The 18,444-nt window shown below is 52.0% G+C and overlaps 1 protein-coding gene across 4 annotated transcripts in view; it reads left to right on the top strand.

The window, feature by feature from the left end:
- MYH7B (myosin heavy chain 7B) overlaps window positions 1–18,444 on the top strand; it is a 42,500-nt gene that overhangs the window by 14,038 nt on the left and 10,018 nt on the right. For 2 of the 4 annotated variants that reach the window (XM_058685375.1, XM_058685374.1), the window contains exons 2-22: window positions 3,483–3,577; window positions 4,465–4,565; window positions 6,045–6,151; window positions 6,332–6,475; window positions 6,918–7,074; window positions 7,386–7,413; window positions 8,493–8,589; window positions 10,838–10,861; window positions 11,037–11,129; window positions 11,215–11,278; window positions 12,473–12,571; window positions 13,075–13,178; window positions 13,332–13,470; window positions 13,777–13,895; window positions 13,987–14,136; window positions 14,311–14,481; window positions 15,716–15,895; window positions 15,987–16,119; window positions 16,206–16,282; window positions 16,724–16,811; window positions 17,008–17,125. In XM_058685375.1, coding sequence (XP_058541358.1) covers window positions 3,504–3,577; window positions 4,465–4,565; window positions 6,045–6,151; window positions 6,332–6,475; window positions 6,918–7,074; window positions 7,386–7,413; window positions 8,493–8,589; window positions 10,838–10,861; window positions 11,037–11,129; window positions 11,215–11,278; window positions 12,473–12,571; window positions 13,075–13,178; window positions 13,332–13,470; window positions 13,777–13,895; window positions 13,987–14,136; window positions 14,311–14,481; window positions 15,716–15,895; window positions 15,987–16,119; window positions 16,206–16,282; window positions 16,724–16,811; window positions 17,008–17,125 — 2,267 coding nt within the window. In that variant the 5' untranslated portion in view covers window positions 3,483–3,503. Of the gene's footprint in view, window positions 1–3,482; window positions 3,578–4,464; window positions 4,566–6,044; window positions 6,152–6,331; window positions 6,476–6,917; window positions 7,075–7,385; window positions 7,414–8,492; window positions 8,590–10,837; window positions 10,862–11,036; window positions 11,130–11,214; window positions 11,279–12,472; window positions 12,572–13,074; window positions 13,179–13,331; window positions 13,471–13,776; window positions 13,896–13,986; window positions 14,137–14,310; window positions 14,482–15,715; window positions 15,896–15,986; window positions 16,120–16,205; window positions 16,283–16,723; window positions 16,812–17,007; window positions 17,126–18,444 lie in introns of those variants that run through there. The other 2 variants (XM_058685377.1, XM_058685378.1) reach the window with 2 other exon arrangements.

Consider the following 18,444-nt stretch of genomic DNA (forward strand, 5'->3'; position numbering starts at 1 on the left):
TTGGGCTAGAAGAAGAGAAGCCAGAGGTAGTATGTCCCTTTTGGGCTTTGCCCCATCAGCTCATTGCTCATGGGAATCTCCCCCAATAGCCCCAACTCAGCAGCTGCCTCCAGTTCTGGCTGCTACTAAGCTGTGAGCTCCAGGACCCCACAAAACTGCTTATCTGAGGCCTTTGATGGAGAGAAATAGGGGACGCGGAGGCCATGGTATCTGGCTTGGCTCCAGCTCCCCATATCCTAAGACTGCCTATCTCTATCTTTCACCGCTTTACTCTCTACCCTGGATCCTGCTCCTCCTTCCCAACTCTGTTCCTAGTCAGGCCCAAGGTTCCTTGGCTTTTCTGTGGGGGATGCAAATAGGGGATTTACACCATTGCTGTCTTTGAGGGTGGCAACAGGCCGGTCTGGGGCCTGGGAGCACTGAGGCCGGAATGCCTGAGGCTGAGCCCTTCCTGACAGTCCTTCCTAGCACTATCAGCATCTTAATTAAGTCCCTTGAAGATCGTGGTTCTTAGAGCGATTTCTGGAGAGAGTCTCTGAAGCCGAGGAGGGTGGACACCCCACACCGCAGGCCAGGCTGCAGGTGACCCAGATGCCTTCATGCCAGTCCTCACCATAGCTGCCTTCTCCTTTGCTGGTTTCCGTGTGCTTGGGTAGAGAGCTAACCTCAGGAGTGGGATCCTGGAGTCTGGCCCAGGCTCCCTCTGTCCCCATCAGGGCCTCTGTGTCCTCAGCTAAGCAGAGGGTCTGGACGAGATGATTTCCCTTCCAGCCCTGATGCTCCTGATTCCTAATGCCCTGCTGTCTTTAACTGGAATTGGAGAAAAGGGTGGCAGGCAGGGAGAAATAGAAAAGGTACAGGAAAGTACAGAGAACAATTAAGAAACCATTGTACACATTTTGTTATATTTGCCTCAAGTCTTTTGCCCCTGGATTGTAGCACTTCAGGGTTCTAGTGATACCGATTCTAACATGCCAGGATTCGAAACTGAGGTACATATAGTCCTGGCTCTGTGCTCATAATGTTGGGAAGAGAAGGGAGGAAGAAAGACCAAATTTGGAGTGTCTACACTGGCTACTCAGTGGGTGGGTTGGTTGGGATGAGAGGGCGGTGGTGAAGAAACGAAGCTTCTGGAGGTTCTAAAATCCTAGAATCCTAGAATCCTAGAGTTGGAGCAGATCTCAGAGGTTGCCCAGTCCAAAGCTTCAAGCCCTGTGCAACCTCTGCTTGATTCCTCCTTGCTGTTAGCAGGCTCGTTTTCTTCTATGAAGCCTCTTCCATGGCTGACAGGCTCTGAGTATGAAAAGACCCTTTTCTGTGTATGTATCCAAACTCTGCTTCCTTGTAACCACCCCACTGGCCTGCTCTTGAGGACACACAAGTCACACAGGTTTCGTATGCTACAGGACAGCTCTTCATATATTTAAGGTTGGTGCCTTACGTCCTTGCAGATTGTGGCATTTCGTGCCTGTCTTAGGTGCCTCTTGGGTTTCCCCATTGCTTCGTCATTTTTGTCTGTGTGTTCATCTCAGCAGGAAGGTGTGCCCTGTGTAGTAGAAGTGAACTTACAGTTCTAGACCCGTTTCTTTTGGTTGGTTTCTCAGCCCCAGGTTTATACACTGAACAGATAATTCTAGAATTCAGACCCACATTATATTTGGTATAGGCTAGGCTCATTAGAGGTTCTAATTCTCCAGGCTAATTCTATTGCTCAGGCCCTAAGAAAGAAGGCCCTGCTTTCTGAGCATCTTCAAACAGCAAGCAGAGTTTTTCCCACTCTTTGGGCTTTCTCTAAATAAGGAGATGAAAACCCTATAATGTTTTTCTTTGATGTTTGTTTATTTGTTTGTTTGTTTTTGAGAGAGAGACTGAGTGAGCAGGGGAGGGGCAGAGATGGGGAAGAGCTGTCAGCACAGAGCCTGATGTGGGGCTCGAACCCATCAACTGTGAGATCATGACCTGAGCCAAAAACAAGTCAGATGCTTAGCCGATTGAGCTATCCAGTTGCCCCAAAACCCTGTAATCTTTAAAAAAAAATTTTTTTTGGGAGAGAGAAAGGGGGTGCAAATGAGCAAGGGGCAGAGAGAGAGAGAGAGAGAGAATGTCAGGAGGGGCAGAGGGGGAGAGAGAGAGAGAAATAGGGTTCACCTGAAGTGGTGCTTGTGTTTTACCTGAAGCGGGGCTTGTGCTCACCCAATGTGGGACTTGAACTCATGAACCGTGAGATTGCGACCTGAGCTGAAGTCAGATACTTAAGGACTGAGCCACCCAGGTGCCTAACAAAACCCTATAATCTTAAACTATCTATCAAGTTGGGTTCATGCTCTTACTCAGCACACACTTACTGACTTTCTGCTGTGTGCAGGCATTCTGTAAGGTGCTGGGGATATAGACCAAGCTCTTGCCCATTAGTTGGTGGGGAGGCAGGCCAGAAACAACGTATGCTCTATGAAGAGAATCAAAACAGAACGATGTCCTCACAAATATAATGTGGAGAAAAAGAAGAAAGGAATACATAATGTAGGATTCCATTCATAGAAATTTTGGAAACTAATCTGACATTAGAAGTCAGGATGGTGGGTGAGGGAGTGGTGAATGAAAGAGGGGGGTTGCTGGTAATTTGTTTCTTGAATAGGGTGTATTTAGTTTGCAGAAACTCAGACTGTATGGCAATATTCACTATATCCCTGATTATCATGGCAAAAAGACTGGGGACAATCTAAATGTCACCCAAAGGAGAGCTGTATCATTTCATAACTTGGAGAGTATCTAGAGGATTAATTCCTAAAAAGGTCTCGGCATTTGTAATTTTAATAGATATTGCCAAATTTGGCCATGCATTTCTAACAAAGTTTTTGTGTAACATACATGCAGTGAAGTGGGTACATCTTGAACGTACAGCTCAATTCGTTTTACAGAGTGAACACACTGCTCTTTGCTCAGTACATAGTGTTTCCTGCATTCCAGAGGCTGCTCTTGTGCCTCGTCCATTCATTACTCTCCCTCAGAGGACCACTCTTCTACTTTTATCAGCTTACCTGGTTTTGAACTATGTATGGTTGAAAATGGGTCTTTGAAGTTATTTCTATATATTTTATAGAATATAGGTATATGCATATTTGGAATTGGTAGCCAGATGGTACAGAGAGTTTCTCTGTGTGGGCACAGCCTGACATCTGGCTGGAATCCTGGCTCTGAACCTGTGTAGTTCTATGTGTCCACTGTCTCGAGTTCCAGGATCCTTTGATTCTCTGACCATAAATTTCTGTGGTGTCACCAGGGCCTGAATGGGGTGATGGACAGGACAGCCTGGAAGTGCCCTGATGTATTCCAAAGCCCGTATCAGGCAGACTGAGTGCCAGCACACTGAACCCCTGTTGAGAGTGGGGGGCAGGAGGGGGCTAAGAGTGGGAAGTTGGTTTCCTGGGAATCTTGAATGCCTTCTAATTGTTCTAAATTTCCTCCTTTTGCTTTCTTTTCAGCCAAATCATTTCTTTACGTGTATGGTCACAGGTCTAGTTTTCTTCATGTACAATTTCCCCAGGGGACCCCAAGGAGATGGGGATAGAGGTAGGAGGTAAGAGCATGCAGGTACTGGAGAGGGATATCTTACTCTCTCTGCTTCTCTTTTTGATCTGGTCTCTGCCACTACTTATCTGTGAGATTTGCCAGTGCTTTCTTTTCTCTGGGCCTCAGTTTCCCTGGGTGTATAAAGAGGATTGTGCCAAATAGTCCCAGAAGGCACTCTGTTGTTTCCTCTCACTCAGTCTCCTTGCTCTTTGTTTCTGGGGGTGTGAGCCTTTTTCTGGGTGGACCAGACTCCTTGTGACTCAGTTTCTCTCTCTCTGGGCTCCTCAGTCTTCCCGGATCTCTCATGGCTTTGTCCCTGCCCCATCAGTCTCTGAATCCCAACCTCCCTCTCTCTTACTAAGAGTGTCTCTCTCCGCCTTTGTGATCCCATGACAATGGGAGGTAAAAATAGCCCAGGGGCCGTGCTGGTGGAGATAAAAGGGAATTTGCCTTTTGTGTCCTGTGGCCAGGCTGGGGGGGCTGTGACACGTGGAGATTGCTGACATAGCTCTCCTCTGCTGACCTTGACAGTGGCAATAAAAGGGGTAGCCCAACTCCCAGCCCTCACCATGTGCTGAGGTGGGTGATCAGGGCTGAGGTTGGAACCACAGGGTGAGGGTACCCATGGGTGGGCACAAGTCTCTCTCTATCTCTGGGAAAGGATGCTCTGGTGTTTGAGTGTGTGTGTGTATGTGTGTTGGGGGCTCACCAGGGAGGCTGAGATGGGGACCCCCGAGGAATCACTGAGTATTAGGCCTTGTGGGTTTTGCATCACACCCCTGTTTGGGGTCCCTGGGTCCCTTAGTTCCTCCGTCACAGCCATCTTCCAGTGCCTGATGCCTTGGATTGCCTTGAACCTCCAAGATTTTTAGTCCCTCATCTTCCACCTCTCAGTGCCACCGCCATGATGGATGTGAGTGAACTTGGGGAGTCTGCCCGCTACCTCCGCCAGGGCTACCAGGATCTGATGAAGGTGCACACTGTCCCGTGGGATGGTAAGTGAAGGCAGAAGGGCACGGCCATGGTGTTGCCCTTATAGACTCAGACCAGGAGTGGGGAGGGGTGAGCGGCTGAAGGGGAACTGTGGCTTCAAAGCTTTAGCCCTGGCCCTTTCCCTCAGAGTCTGGGGTCCTTAAGGGTACATTCCCTGAGACTCTGTGTACATCACTGCATGTTTGTGAGCAAGCCATGGTTTGCTCCTCTGTAAAATGGGACAATATTCCCTGTCTCCCAGAGCGGCAGTCTGTGGCTGGAGCCCGAGGCCTCTGAGATGGGAGTGATTAGTATGCAGGCTGGTGTCCGTAAAACCTGTGCTGGAGTTATTTTTAGTGTTTTCCATAGAGCTAAAGCCAAAGACAGGAATAAAGACTACTATTTATGACCTAGTTTGCTCATAGGACAATAATAACAATAGGCAATGTGTATCAAGTGCTTATTTTGTGCCAGGCCCAGAGTGAATGACTTTCCATGCATCATCTCAATAACCTGGGAGCTGGGGACCAGGGCCAAGGCCAGTTTCATGGGTGTGCAACCTCTGCAGTTGCACAGGGCATCACCTCAGAAGGGCCTTTCTGTTTAACACTCAGCTCTCACCATATTGAAACGTTTAATGATTTAAAAACTTGTTTTTAATGTTTGCTTTTGAGAAAGCGTGTGTGGGTGGGGGAGGGGCAGAGAGCGAGGGAGACACAGAATCAGAAGCAGGCTCCAGGCTCTGAGCTGTCAGCACAGGGCCTGGTGCAGGGTTTTGAGCCCATGGAACGGTGAGATCATGACCTGAGCCAAAGTTGGATGCTTAACCGACTGAGCCACCCAGGGGCCCCAGTGTTTAATGATTTTTTAACAGGGGTGCTGCATTGTAATACTGGGGACTGAGAGTTATGTAGCTGGTCCTGAGTAAGGCACTTGGCTAGTAGTGGCAGGACAGGAAACAGAACCTGGTGGTCTGCTATCTGAGTCCATGCCTTTAACCACCATGAGATATGGGCCCCCTGAAGTTGTGGGACCAGCTGACCAGGCAAGAAGGAACACAAGCCACAGAATTAGGAGAAGTGGGTTTGGGTCTTCAGCAAAATGGGGGAGGCAGAGCTCCCCTGAGAATTATGTGCCTGATTTTGAGGCCTTCTCCATCAGGAGATGCCCGTAACATTTTGCCTTTGAGGGAACAGGCCCAGAGGGAATGAGAGTTTTCCCCGAACTTGCAGGGTAGATATGGCAAAAGCAGGAATCTGAACCCAAGTATGTAATCCAGGGTGGTGAGGGCCTATTACCTCAGTCAGGGAATCCTCTGACAAGGTCCCTATGGACCCTCCCAGCTTTGCCCTTCCAGGATCCTGGGTCTGGAAGGATCTTTGTGTACTCCTGCATCCTGACAGGGGCTCATGGGAGGGGCAGAGGTTTATGGACAAGGCTTGGGAACCCCAGTTCGATGTGCCTCAGCCTTTCTCAAAGCCCCACTCCTCTCCCCCAACCAGGGAGGAAGAGGGTCTGGGTACCTGATGAACAGGATGCCTACGTGGAGGCCGAGATCAAGTCGGAGGCAACTGGGGGCAGAGTCAATGTGGAGACCAAAGACCAGAAGGTTTGGCTCCCCTCTTCCGGGATTATCTCCTCTGGCCCCTCGGGTGCAGCTCGCTGGCGCACTGGATGAAAAAAGGGGTCTGGGAGGGCATAGGAGACTGAGGTCAGAGGTCAGTCAACTGCTGCCCGCCTACCACCTCACCCCACGTTAAGGTCTCCTATGATACGGTCTCCCGGACAGATGCTGCTAGTGCGCGAAGCAGAGCTGCAGCCCATGAACCCACCTCGCTTCGACTTGCTGGAGGACATGGCCATGATGACGCACCTCAACGAGGCAGCGGTGCTACACAACCTGCGCCAGCGTTATGCTCGCTGGATGATCTACGTGAGCCACGGGCCAGGCTGGGTTCGGTGGGGGTGGGGCCAAAGAGGCAGGGGCGGGGCTAGGGGAAGCGCTACTGCACGGTGGGGAGTGGGCGGGGGGGGGGGGGGGAGGGAGGAGCAAGGAGCAGGGCTAGAGGTGGGACAGCGTGAGGTCTTGTCGCTGTGAAGGCGGGGCCCCGGGCTGGGGCGGGGCTAGAGGAGGTTCGGCTACCAGAGTGTAGGGGCGGAGCTGCAGCTAGACGCTTGGGCTTGGCAATGTGGAGGTGGGGCTACGGGCTGCGGGCCGGAGTAAGGGCTGGGGCGGGTAGGACAGCCACAGAGCGTATGGCAGGGCACTTTAAGTGATTCCTTGGGGAATATTGCAAGGGTCACGGTTTCGTGAGGGCTGGGGATTGAGGATGGGAACTTGGCCTTCAATAACCCATTTTATAATTTCTCCTCAGACATACTCGGGCCTCTTCTGTGTCACCATCAACCCCTACAAATGGCTCCCGGTCTACACGGCCTCCGTGGTGGCTGCTTACAAGGGAAAGCGCCGCTCGGAGGCCCCACCCCACATATATGCAGTGGCAGATAATGCCTACAATGACATGCTGCGCAGTAAGAGCCGCCTTGACTCCTCTCCCTCACCTAAGACCTCCACCCCTGCTCCAGGGAGGCCTCTGTAAAAGGACCCCTTTCCCTCCACTTGCACTGCTTTCCTTTTGATGCTGCTGGACACTCTAGCGTAGCATTCTGTCTCTCGAAGTGGGAGCCGACCACTGTCTGGATGATCCCACCTCGTCCTTCCCATTTCTGGCCCTGGGTGGTGGAGGGGTTGCCCCAGTGCCACAGATACCCAAAGTGTTCTACTCCTGACTGACTGGTTTCTCACCTTGGCTAACTTGTCTATCTCTTCCCCTTTCCTCCAGACCGAGAGAACCAGTCCATGCTGATCACGTGAGTGTGGGGCTCTGGGGGTGTGGTGGGAAATGCTGACCACCTGGAAGGAGGGGAGTGGAACTAAAATCATTTCCCAGAGTTGAGTCCAAAGTGCTTAGGGTAGGGCTTTTACCACCTGGATCTGGTATCCTTCTGAAGCCAAATTAGAGCATTTTCTCTGCCCCTATTCTGGGCAGATGCATTATGGGGTGGTGGACAGGGAAGGGATACCCAAACACCAGAGTGATCACCAGCCCTGATAGTCCCTCTCCCCAGGGCCTGGAATCTTCTCCCACCTTAATCTTTGGGGAATTATGATTCTGGCTCAAGGGGAGGGAGGAAATTACTTTCCCTTTCTTTCTTACAGTCTCCTTATTTCTGAATCTTATTTTGATGTTTCATTTGCCCCCCTGGGAAAGTGGTAGAGTTCATGTCCAAGTTCATGTCCAGCCAAGCCAATATGGACATTGTGTATGAGTGTGTGTGTGTGTGTGTGTGTGTGTGTGTGTGTGTGAGTGCAGCCTGATGGTTAAAAGCAAGGCCTTTAAAACCAGAAGGACCTGGGTTCAAGTTCTTACATATCCACTTTCTGCTGGTACCCTTGGGCCCCTGCGTCTCATCAACAAAGGCAGAACAATCCTACTTACTTATCATACAGAGCTTTAAGGAGTTAGTGAGTTAACATATGTGCCTGGCACACACCAGGGACATTTATGTGACTTCCCTGAGTCCCATTTCCTTACCCCTAAAATGGGGGTGATAGTAGTGCTTGCTTTACAGGGTTTCTAAGGCTTAAATGAGCCAATATAGGTAAAGCACTTGGCCTGGTATCTGGCATGAAATTAGTGCTCAGTAGACAGTGACATCATCATATGTGTTCTCATCTCACAGGGATGTTCTATGCTGGCTTGCTTTTACACAACCCAGCACCTCTGAGGGTTGATCTCTTCTGGAGAATGTTGGGTTGGGGGTCCTGAGTTGGGAGCTGGGTGTGGGGGGGAGACAGAGTAGCCTTGCTTGAGGGGTGGGGTGTTGGGGGATGGGAGGAATTAGGGTGACCAGATGGGCTTTGGTGACTCATGTTTGTATCGTCTAAGCGGAGAGTCGGGGGCCGGTAAGACGGTTAACACCAAGAGGGTCATTCAGTACTTTGCCATCGTCGCTGCCCTGGGAGATGGGCCGGGCAAGAAGGCCGTAAGACTCGCCCATGCGGGCTCTGCTCCCCACTGCTTCTCACTGTTTTTCTTTTCTTTCTCTTCTTCTTCTTCTTTTTTTTTTTTTTTTAATTCCTTTTAAAAAAGTTGATTCCCCAGAGCCTCTAGCCCTGCCTGAGCCTCCCACCCTGGTGGCGGACTCTGGCCTGAGCAAGGCTTGACCAAGAGAAAGGCTGTGACTGCCCTTCCACATCGTGTGACCCAATTCTGGGCCTGCCTCAGCGTTTCTATCTGTAACACACAGGGGTGGGACCACAGCTATTCCTAAACGCTTTATATAATTTCCCTTTCCATCATGACCTTCATATCTTGAAAAAGTTTACCAAACAAGCTTTTACTATGAAGTGATTTTTTTTTCTTGGTTTTTGTGCAGCAAAGACATCGTTACCTGCTGTCAATCAAAAAGCAGGCTTATATGGAGTTTAACCAGAGCCAACAGCATTTGGCATTCCTAACACCCAGAGTTAGGGGGCAATTTCTCACCCTGTGATTTCTGTATGGATTTTTGAAATTTCTGAAACAGTGGGGGACCAATGTTTTGTTTTGTTTTTGTTCTCCAAGTATTACATCCATTCCTAGCCCCCAAGACCAGCTGTTCAGAGCTCTATGTGTGTCCCTCCACCCCAAAATGGACTGTCTTTTCTTTCCAGAAGCCCTAAGCCACCTTCTACACAGCCCCCACTCCTGGTCCTCTTAAGCCTTGCTTTATTCTGGGGCATTTTTCTTTCTTCTTTTTCTTTTCTTTTTTTCCATTTAAAGTTGTTTTTATTTTTTCTTTTTCCCCCATTTGATTTTCTTGTGTGGCTTTTTTCTTTCTTTTTTTTCCCTTTCAGTTTTGTTTTTTGTTGTTGTGGTAGTTGTTTTGTTTTTGCTGTTGACTTTTTGGTGCTTTTTGCTCCCTCTCTTCCCTACCCCATTTTTGAACCCCCACAGTGTCTCTGAGGATGCTGCAGAAAGTTGGGGCTTGGTCCAGTAACAGGAACGGAGGGCAGGGAGAGGGCCAGAGCTGGCAGGGGTGCAGCTAAGAAGGGCGGGGCAGGAAGGAGCCCTGCATGGTGGAGTGTATGTGGGGTGTCAGGCAAGACAGGGTAGAAAGAAAGGCAAGACAGGGTAGAAAGAAAGGCTGGCTCACAGGGTCTATGGATGCTGGAACTTCAGAGCCTTAGCCCCCCTCCCCTTGGCCCCAAATTTGACCACATCTGCCATAGAGAGCCCTGTTCAAAAGGCCTGGACCTGAGTGTGTGGGGTGGAGCTCAGTGGGAGGGGCTCTTGCCATTTCCCTCCTGCCTCCATCCCTCTAACAGTGTCTCTGGGGGGATTTTTAAGTCTTGGGCTCCCTGGAGGTGAGCGAATAACCAAAGTCCCCTGGTGGCCTGGCACCTGTCACTCTAGAATCCATTCCTTCCTTTCTCTCCCTTTCTTCCCAGGCTGTAGGGAGCCAGGGTGGGGAAGGGAAGGAAAAGGACACAGAGGAGAGACAAGGATGAGGCTAGAAGAGTAAGAGAGGGAAACCTCCTCAATTCAGCAAGTCCCTCTAGATGAGACATATGGTGTCTGTGGTGTCATGGGAGGCAGGATGCCTGGGCTCAGTTCCTGCTCTGCCCCTCACCATGTGGCCTGGAGATCACTTCCCTGCTCTTAGTTTCCTCATTTGCAAATTAAGGCTAATAATATGCGCCTGACAGGGCTATTTTGTCTATCAGCTGTATAGTCAAGGTGCAGCCCATCACAGTACAATGGAGAAGTGTAAAGAAGGGCTCTCACAGTGGGAGGTGAGGGGTAAAAAGGGTCGATCAGAAAGAGGGCTCTTCTAGCCTCAGAGCATCAGGGACACCTTCCTGAGGAAGGGACATTTGAGCTGGGGTCTGAAGAGGAGTAGACTTTAGTCAGTCAGGAAGCTCCAGGGTTTAGGGGGAGGGGCCGCCGGATATGGGAGATATGGGAGGGGGAGGCACATGGAAGAGGCCAGAGACAGCTGGAGGAGGGGAAGGGCTGCCAGCAGGAGACCCTGAGACATAGCCCCTTGCCTCAGGTGCCTGATTAGGGCCAGGCTTGCTCCCACTTTCTAGCATTTCTCCTTCTAACAGTGCTGACAGGGTTGGGCATGGGGAGTGGGGTTGGGGGCTACATGTTTGGGTGTCTAACAGTCTGTCCTGCTAACCACTGCCACCCTCCCCTAGCCTGGCGAGACCTCATAGTTTCTAATGGCATCTTCCTTCTCTCTCCAGCAATTTCTGGCCACAAAGACTGGGGTAAGTGTGGGGCCAGTGCTAGTGGGAGCAGACAATAATAATGAGCCCTGGGAGGTCCCTTCCCTTTCCCCACCAGAGGTGGTCCAGGATTCGCTGATACGCAGGACCATCAGGTACCCTGGTCTCCTAGTTGGTAGCACCAGGACTGACAGACCCGTCATCCTGTTGTCACCAGGGCACCCTCGAGGATCAAATCATCGAGGCCAATCCTGCCATGGAGGCTTTTGGCAACGCCAAGACCCTGCGGAATGACAACTCATCCCGCTTTGTGAGTGGCCATGGTGGGAGAGGTGGGTGGGGATGGGCAGCAGGGAGGTAAAGGGCCCTGACTGACGCTGCTCCTCTGCCCACAGGGCAAATTCATCCGCATTCACTTTGGTCCCTCTGGGAAGCTGGCATCTGCAGATATTGACAGCTGTGAGTCGAGGGGAGGGTGGGGAACAGAGGCTTGCGCCTTTCTGCTCTGACTGAGCATCCATCCTCAAATCTTTGGGGCTACCACCTGTTCCAGGCACTTCTCTCCATCCCCTGGCCACCGCCCAGCCCCTACCACCTTACTGTCCCCTGCAACATTCCATCCACTATGGTCTCTGAGCCTCCATTCCTCTGCTTGATCTTCCCAGCCAGAGTGATATTTTCTCAGATACGAATTTGACCACATTATGTTTCTGTTTAAAAACCTTTTGTAGATCCCATTACCTGATCTTTATTTTTTATTTTTAAACTATTTATTTATCTTGAGAGAGGGAGGGAGAGAGAAAGAGAGGGAATGGGAGCAGGGGAGGAGCAGAGAGAGAGAGGGAGAGAAAGAGAATCCCAAGCAGGCTCTGCTGCCAGCATAGAGCCCAATGTGGGGCTCAAACTCACGAACCGTGAGATCATGACCTGAGCCAAAATCAAGAGTCGGACACTTAACCGCCACCCAGGTGCCCCCTGTTACCTTAGGATGGAGACCCGAATCCTTGTTGGGCCAGCCAGGCTCCTTGTGATTGGATCCTTACCCCACCTCAGTTCTTTCTCTGGCCTCCAATAGGGCAGGCCTGTGACCACCCCCCACACCACCCCATCCTCCCTGGAAGCCTGCCCTCCCACTTTTTGCCCATCCCACCTGGCCCAGCCCCACTGCACAGACACCAGGGCCCAGGCTGCATGCACAGAGAGGCCCCTACACTGACCACTCCCCACCTTGGGATGCATCACCAGATCCCGATGGATAAGCACAGACATGTGATGACCAGAGAATGTTGTAATTCACTCCTTGACTCATTCCTTTGCAAACACATGGAAACTCCGCTTCACCCACACACTGACATGCTAGCTCTGCTCTGGAGGGAAGCAGTGTGGTCTGTGGATGAAGGGATGAAAGCATAGATGAAAGAAGGACATATGAAGACCCCTGCCCGTAGACACGCAGACCTGCAGACACACACACCCCCCCACCCTGTGACACCTGCGTGATAGACACTTTTCAGTACGTGTTGGCATGTGTGTGGATACAGTGCCTCTCTACACACCCCTGAGACAACTTCCCCCACCCCTTCAGCTCTGTTGGGGTGACCCACTCTGGGAAGGTACAGGCAGAAGGTAGGCTAGTGCCCCTCTTTTCCCCAGATCTCCTGGAGAAGTCGCGAGTGATCTTCCAGCTGCCTGGTGAGCGTGGTTACCATGTCTACTACCAGATCCTCTCGGGGAAGAAGCCAGAGCTGCAGGGTGAGGGCCAGGGGTGGATGAAGGGGGAGTCAGAGCCCACAGGGCTGGGTGGGACTGCCCCTCCACTCCTTAGCTGGGACTCCTAGTTACTGCTGAGCTCTCTCCTTGTACTGGAGAATAAGCCCCTAGTGTCATGGCCCTGGCAAGGTTGTCCCTCATTCTGTCCTGAGACTGGAGAGGCCCCATCCAGCACCAAGGGGGAAGCAGTGGCTCTGTCTAGGCCCAGCTATGCACTCTTACAAGCCCCTCAAGGACAGAGTGTGGTTTTCCCTGTGCCCTAGCACCCTGCATAGTGACTGGGCTCATTCCTCAGAGAACCATAAAGAAAGAAAAGCCACAGGCCTGGGGGAGGGGGTGAGAAACTCAGCTACACAGAAGTCCTGGGAGGGCCCTAGAGTCCCCTGCCTGGGTGACCCCTAGAACCTTCCATGCTGGGATGGGAGGGAAGGAGAATCACTGGGTGAATGCAGCCAACCCACCGTGCTTCTCCGCATGTCTCCCAGATATGCTGCTTCTGTCGATGAACCCCTATGACTACCACTTCTGCAGCCAGGGTGTCATCACTGTGGACAACATGAATGACGGCGAGGAGCTCATGGCCACTGATGTAGGTCTCTGGTGGGAGAGAGGCGGGTCGGGGCGCCTGCAGTGTGCGGATGTGTGAGGCTGGGGGGAGGTCAGGGAGCAATTCCAGTGCCCTTAGCTCAGCTGGCCCCTAGAGAAGCCCAGACTTCTCTGATCCTTCTGTCCCCTGCCACAGCATGCCATGGACATCCTGGGCTTCAGCGTGGATGAGAAGTGTGCCTGCTATAAGATCGTGGGGGCCCTCCTGCACTTCGGCAACATGAAGTTCAAGCAGAAGCAGCGGGAGGAACAGGCTGAGGCTGACGGCACTGAAAGTGAGGGGGCCTGACCCTGGCCTGACCTGGTCATCATCTTGACCCTGATTCTAGTGTCCTGTCCATGACCGTTAACCTTAACCCTTGTCCACAGCCTTTGATTTAAGTCTTACCTGGCCTTGATTGTAACCCCTGATTTCTCAATCCCAGACCCTCACCCTTCTGAGCCATACAGTTTGCCTGCCCTGAACTCAACCTCTCCCTGCCTCCCTCTTCTAACTCCAGGCAGAGGCCAGTAGCACCCCCAGGTGCCCATATTCTTGCCCTCCTCCTCCTTCACCACCCCCCTGCTGTGTGCCCTGCCAGGTGCTGACAAGGCTGCCTACCTGATGGGGGTCAGCAGTGGGGACCTCCTTAAAGGCCTTCTGCACCCCCGAGTGCGTGTGGGGAACGAGTACGTGACCAAGGGCCAGAGTGTGGAGCAGGTGAGCTGTTTGCAGGCCAGGGCTCACCTGGAGACAGTGGAGCAGGGTACCCTCCTTGCCAGGTCCCAGCCCAGCCTCTCCACACCTCCAGGTGGTGTTTGCCGTGGGGGCTCTGGCCAAGGCCACCTATGACCGGCTGTTCCGGTGGCTGGTGTCACGGATCAACCAGACCCTGGACACCAAGCTGCCCCGTCAGTTCTTCATTGGGGTCCTGGACATCGCTGGTTTTGAGATCTTTGAGGTGAGAGCGGGCCCACACCCCTGGGCTCTGTTCTCTCCAAGGCAGAGGACCATGGGTGGGTGGGGGCCAGAGCCCCGGGACTCTGCCTGGAGGTGGCGGTGAAGTCGCGCACATCCCCGTTCCTCCATGGGTCTCCCCGTGCGTATCTGATGAGCCTGGCACCTCCCTCTATAGTTCAACAGCTTTGAGCAGCTGTGCATCAACTTCACCAATGAGAAGCTCCAGCAGTTCTTCAACCAGCACATGTTCGTGCTGGAGCAGGAGGAGTACAAACGGGAGGGCATCGACTGGGTCTTCATCGACTTCGGCCTGGACCTGCAACCCTGCATTGACCTCATTGAGAAGGTGGGGCCTAGAGCAAGACCACTGCAAGGGGAGGGGGATGGGGGTGTGGCAAGTGAGCAAGAATGAGCGTGTGCCGGCTTGTGAGCGAGCGTGTGCAAGCACCCGTGTATGTGTGCAGTGGTGCATCGATGTGAGCTTGCGTATGTGAGTGTGGCTCTGTGTCTCTGTTCGTGTGTGTGAATGGCAGCGCATGCATGGGTGTGAATAGATTTGTTGGAGGTTGTGTGAATGTGTGTTGGTGGGTACGTGAGTGTGCACCTAGCACTGTGGCCAACAGCCTGTCATGGGAACACACGATTTTGCAGTTCATGAGGGCCTACTGCAGCCACAATCTCACTGGACCTGCCTGGGGTAGGCAGGGGACAGTATGTCTGCTAATTTATTTGATTGATTGTATCTATTTCCCTGTTGTACAAAGACTGCAAGAAAGAAAAATCAAAGAAAATCTGAAAACTCAGGAGTAAAGGGAAAAAAATTATATATTTGCCCCCTAACCCTACTACAGCCTGTATCTTGGCACTTTGGTTAAGTTGCCTCCAAACCCTTTATCCTGGACGTGCATTTTCTTTTATAGACTCAGACTCATATCCCATCTTTTTCTCTGAAAATGTATTTTTAACATTGAACATTGCTGAAGAAGCCACAAGAGTTCATGCAGCAGGTGATTTTTATGCATTTCTGTGTCCTGCTTTTGCATAGTTGGGTGGTCAACAGTTTTTACTGTGAGATCAGCACTGAAAGTATTCATTTCAACACTTAGTAGGTTAGGAAATTGAGGTCTAAGGGCCTCCCTGCTAGTAAGTGAGGAAGCCAAAATTTGAACTCAGCCGCCTTTTTTCCCCCTTTTATGTGTGTGTGTGTGTGTGTGTGTGTGTGTGTGTGTGTGTGTGTAGAGAGAGAGAGAGAGAGAGACAGACAGACAGACAGACAGACAGACTACAGACATCAGGAGGTGGGTGGGTACAGAGATTCCAGTTTGAGTTTGTGCACCTGTGAGCAAAGAGGATGACCCAGAGCTACAAATCATGCGAAGGGAGTTCAAAGCCAAGAAACAAACTTCTCTTTTGGAAGACAGGACTCCTGGGTACCCATCTGGTTTCTGTCCCTCCCAGCAATGGCTGAAGTTGGGGGACTGGGAAGGCTTCCAGAAGGAGGGGTTCCAAGATATGGGATCTGGCCCAGTCAGGATGGGCTGGCTTGATGATGGCCCTTCAAACTTGTTCCCTGTCCCCAGCCACTGGGCATCCTGTCCATCCTGGAGGAGGAGTGCATGTTCCCCAAGGCCTCAGACGCCAGCTTCCGGGCCAAGCTCTATGATAACCATGCAGGAAAGTCACCCAATTTCCAGCAGCCACGGCCTGACAAGAAGCGCAAATACCAGGCCCACTTTGAGGTGGTCCACTATGCGGGCGTGGTAGGTGCCTGTTGGAATCCCAACCCTTGACCCGCTTCTTCCCTTCTCCTGGTTCCCCAACCTTGCTCAGCACCTGTCTGGTCTCTGCCAGGTGCCTTACAGCATTGTGGGCTGGCTGGAGAAAAACAAAGATCCGCTAAATGAGACTGTGGTCCCTATCTTCCAAAAGTCGCAGAACAAGCTCTTAGCCACCCTCTATGAGAACTATGCAGGGTCCTGCTCCAGTGAGTACAGTGGGACAAGGTCACCATTCTATAGGGCACTCACAGAGTGACGTCCCCCGGAGTGACTGGTCCCATGTCTCTCCTAGCCGAGCCCCCCAAGTCTGGGGTGAAAGAGAAGCGTAAGAAGGCAGCATCTTTCCAGACGGTATCCCAGCTGCACAAGGTGAGGCCCAGTCGGGGCCCCATGCAGGCCCTCACCTGCCAGTCTCCAGCCCCATCCCTGGTCCCTGCTCTGTCCCCTGCACCCTGGGCGGGCGGCTGTTAAGACTTGCAGTGATGTTTAACTCCTCTCTTGTGAACATCACAGCAAGTCTGTGCTGCTTCCCGTCCGCACGCTGCCTGGGCAGGGTTTGGGGGGGAATGGGGTGGGAGCCACGGGGCCTGTGGGAGGCATGACGATTGGATGGGGGAGTGAAGACTTAGGCGACTGACAGGGCCCCAGTCAAACAGAAGAGGGAAGAGGGTCCCAAGGAACAGTGGAAGGACAGATGTGCAGAGGCATGCTTAGACGCCTGGCTCACCAGTCCTCAGCAGGCTGATCCACTATGGTTTCCAATTCTGCTTCTTGCCCCTCTTGTGCTTTCTCCCCTCTCCTCACCCCCAGGAGAACCTCAACAAGCTGATGACCAACCTACGGGCCACACAGCCCCACTTTGTCCGTTGCATTGTCCCCAACGAGAACAAGACCCCAGGTAGTCACCCCGGGGCTGGGTTGGTGGGGTGAGGACATTGGAGGGAGGGGACAAGGCAGACTTAGAAGCTGGGTCTTCCCTCTCCTCAGGGCCTGCGTGGTCTCAAAGCCCCTATGTGGGCTGTTGGTCTTTCTCTGGGGCATGAAGGTGTGTCCATTGACTTCTAAGCTTTCCCTTTAACCTCCACCACAACCAGGGGTCATGGATGCCTTCTTAGTGTTACACCAGCTTCGCTGCAATGGGGTTCTGGAGGGGATCCGGATCTGTCGCCAAGGATTCCCCAACAGGCTGCTCTATGCTGACTTCCGGCAGCGGTGGGTGTCTGCCTGCCCAGCCCTGGCTTCCCACCACCCCCCTTCCTGCTCCTATACAGCCACCTTCCCCCTTGCCCTCCCTCGGGTGTAGGCAGCAGCCTGAGGGAATGGGAAAGGCACACACTTAGAGCCAAAGGGATCAAGGTTCCAAGGACTGAGATTCCAAACACTGAACATGGAGACTGGGCTGGCACCCCGATGGGAGATGGTGGTAACTGAGACAGGGGTGGGCTAGGGGAGTAGCCATCAAGCTTCCGGTATTTGAGGTGTAGCCAGTAGGCCATGTTAATGGATTGGATAGGGAATAAGAAAAAGACAAGGGTGATCCCAGGTTTGGGGCCTGAGCAACTGGGGAGTAGATGTGCTGAGATACCAAGATGGGGCTTTTCCATATTACGGAGTGGGGAGGGATAGTGGATTGAGTTCCACTTTGACCAAGTTAGGTTTGAAATGTCTTCAGCAGAGGTTCGAGAAGAGAAGTCGAAGTGGGGCAGGCAGGAGCTGGATATGGATTTGGGAGTTGAGTGAGGGGCCCATAGACTAGACTTTGTGTAACGCCAGTCAGTGCTGTTAGCTCCTTCCCCCTTCCCTTTATATGTTTGATTTTATCAGCTACACATGTCCATAGCCCCCCTCCCCTGAAGTACCTGTAGTCATGCACACTGACGTACGCATGTTGGCACAAATATAGTTGGCGTGCTTCCACTCATGTGCATGCTCGCTCGCTCTCCCTCCTTCCTCCCCGCCCACCCTTGTTTTGTGAGTTTGTTTTTTCATGTAAGAGAGATTCTCCTTATCAGCAGACATAAGTCTGCACCATCCCTCCTTTTTTTTCTTTTAATTAAGACTTTTTTAAAGAGCAGTTTTAGGTTCACAGCAAAATGGAGGGGAAGGTACAAAGAGATTTCCCATATGCCTTTGCTCCCCCCGCCCCCCAGCCTCCTCCATGATCAGCATCCCTCACCAGAGTGGGACATTTGTTACAGTGGCTGGGGACAGGAGAGTCACCCAAAGTCCATAGTTTACGTTAGGGTTTGCTCATGGCAGTGTACGTCCTGTGAGTTTGGACAGATGTATTAACGGCATGCAGCATCATTCCTTTTGTTCTGGCTATAGTATCCCAGAGTCTAGTGAACCGTGCTTTGTTTATCAGCCCCTGGTGAGGGGTCTTTCACGAACCTTAATGCTATGGCCACAGCCACCTGGACCCACAGAAGTGGATGTGCTGGGTACCCTTGCTCTTGTTTAGAATTCTCTCTCTCAAATGTTCTTTAGGCTTTGATACACCATACCATATCACCTTCTTTATATTTTTTGCC

The sequence above is a fragment of the Neofelis nebulosa genome, chromosome 9 (genome assembly GCF_028018385.1).
Source record: "Neofelis nebulosa isolate mNeoNeb1 chromosome 9, mNeoNeb1.pri, whole genome shotgun sequence".
NCBI lineage: Eukaryota > Metazoa > Chordata > Mammalia > Carnivora > Felidae > Neofelis > Neofelis nebulosa.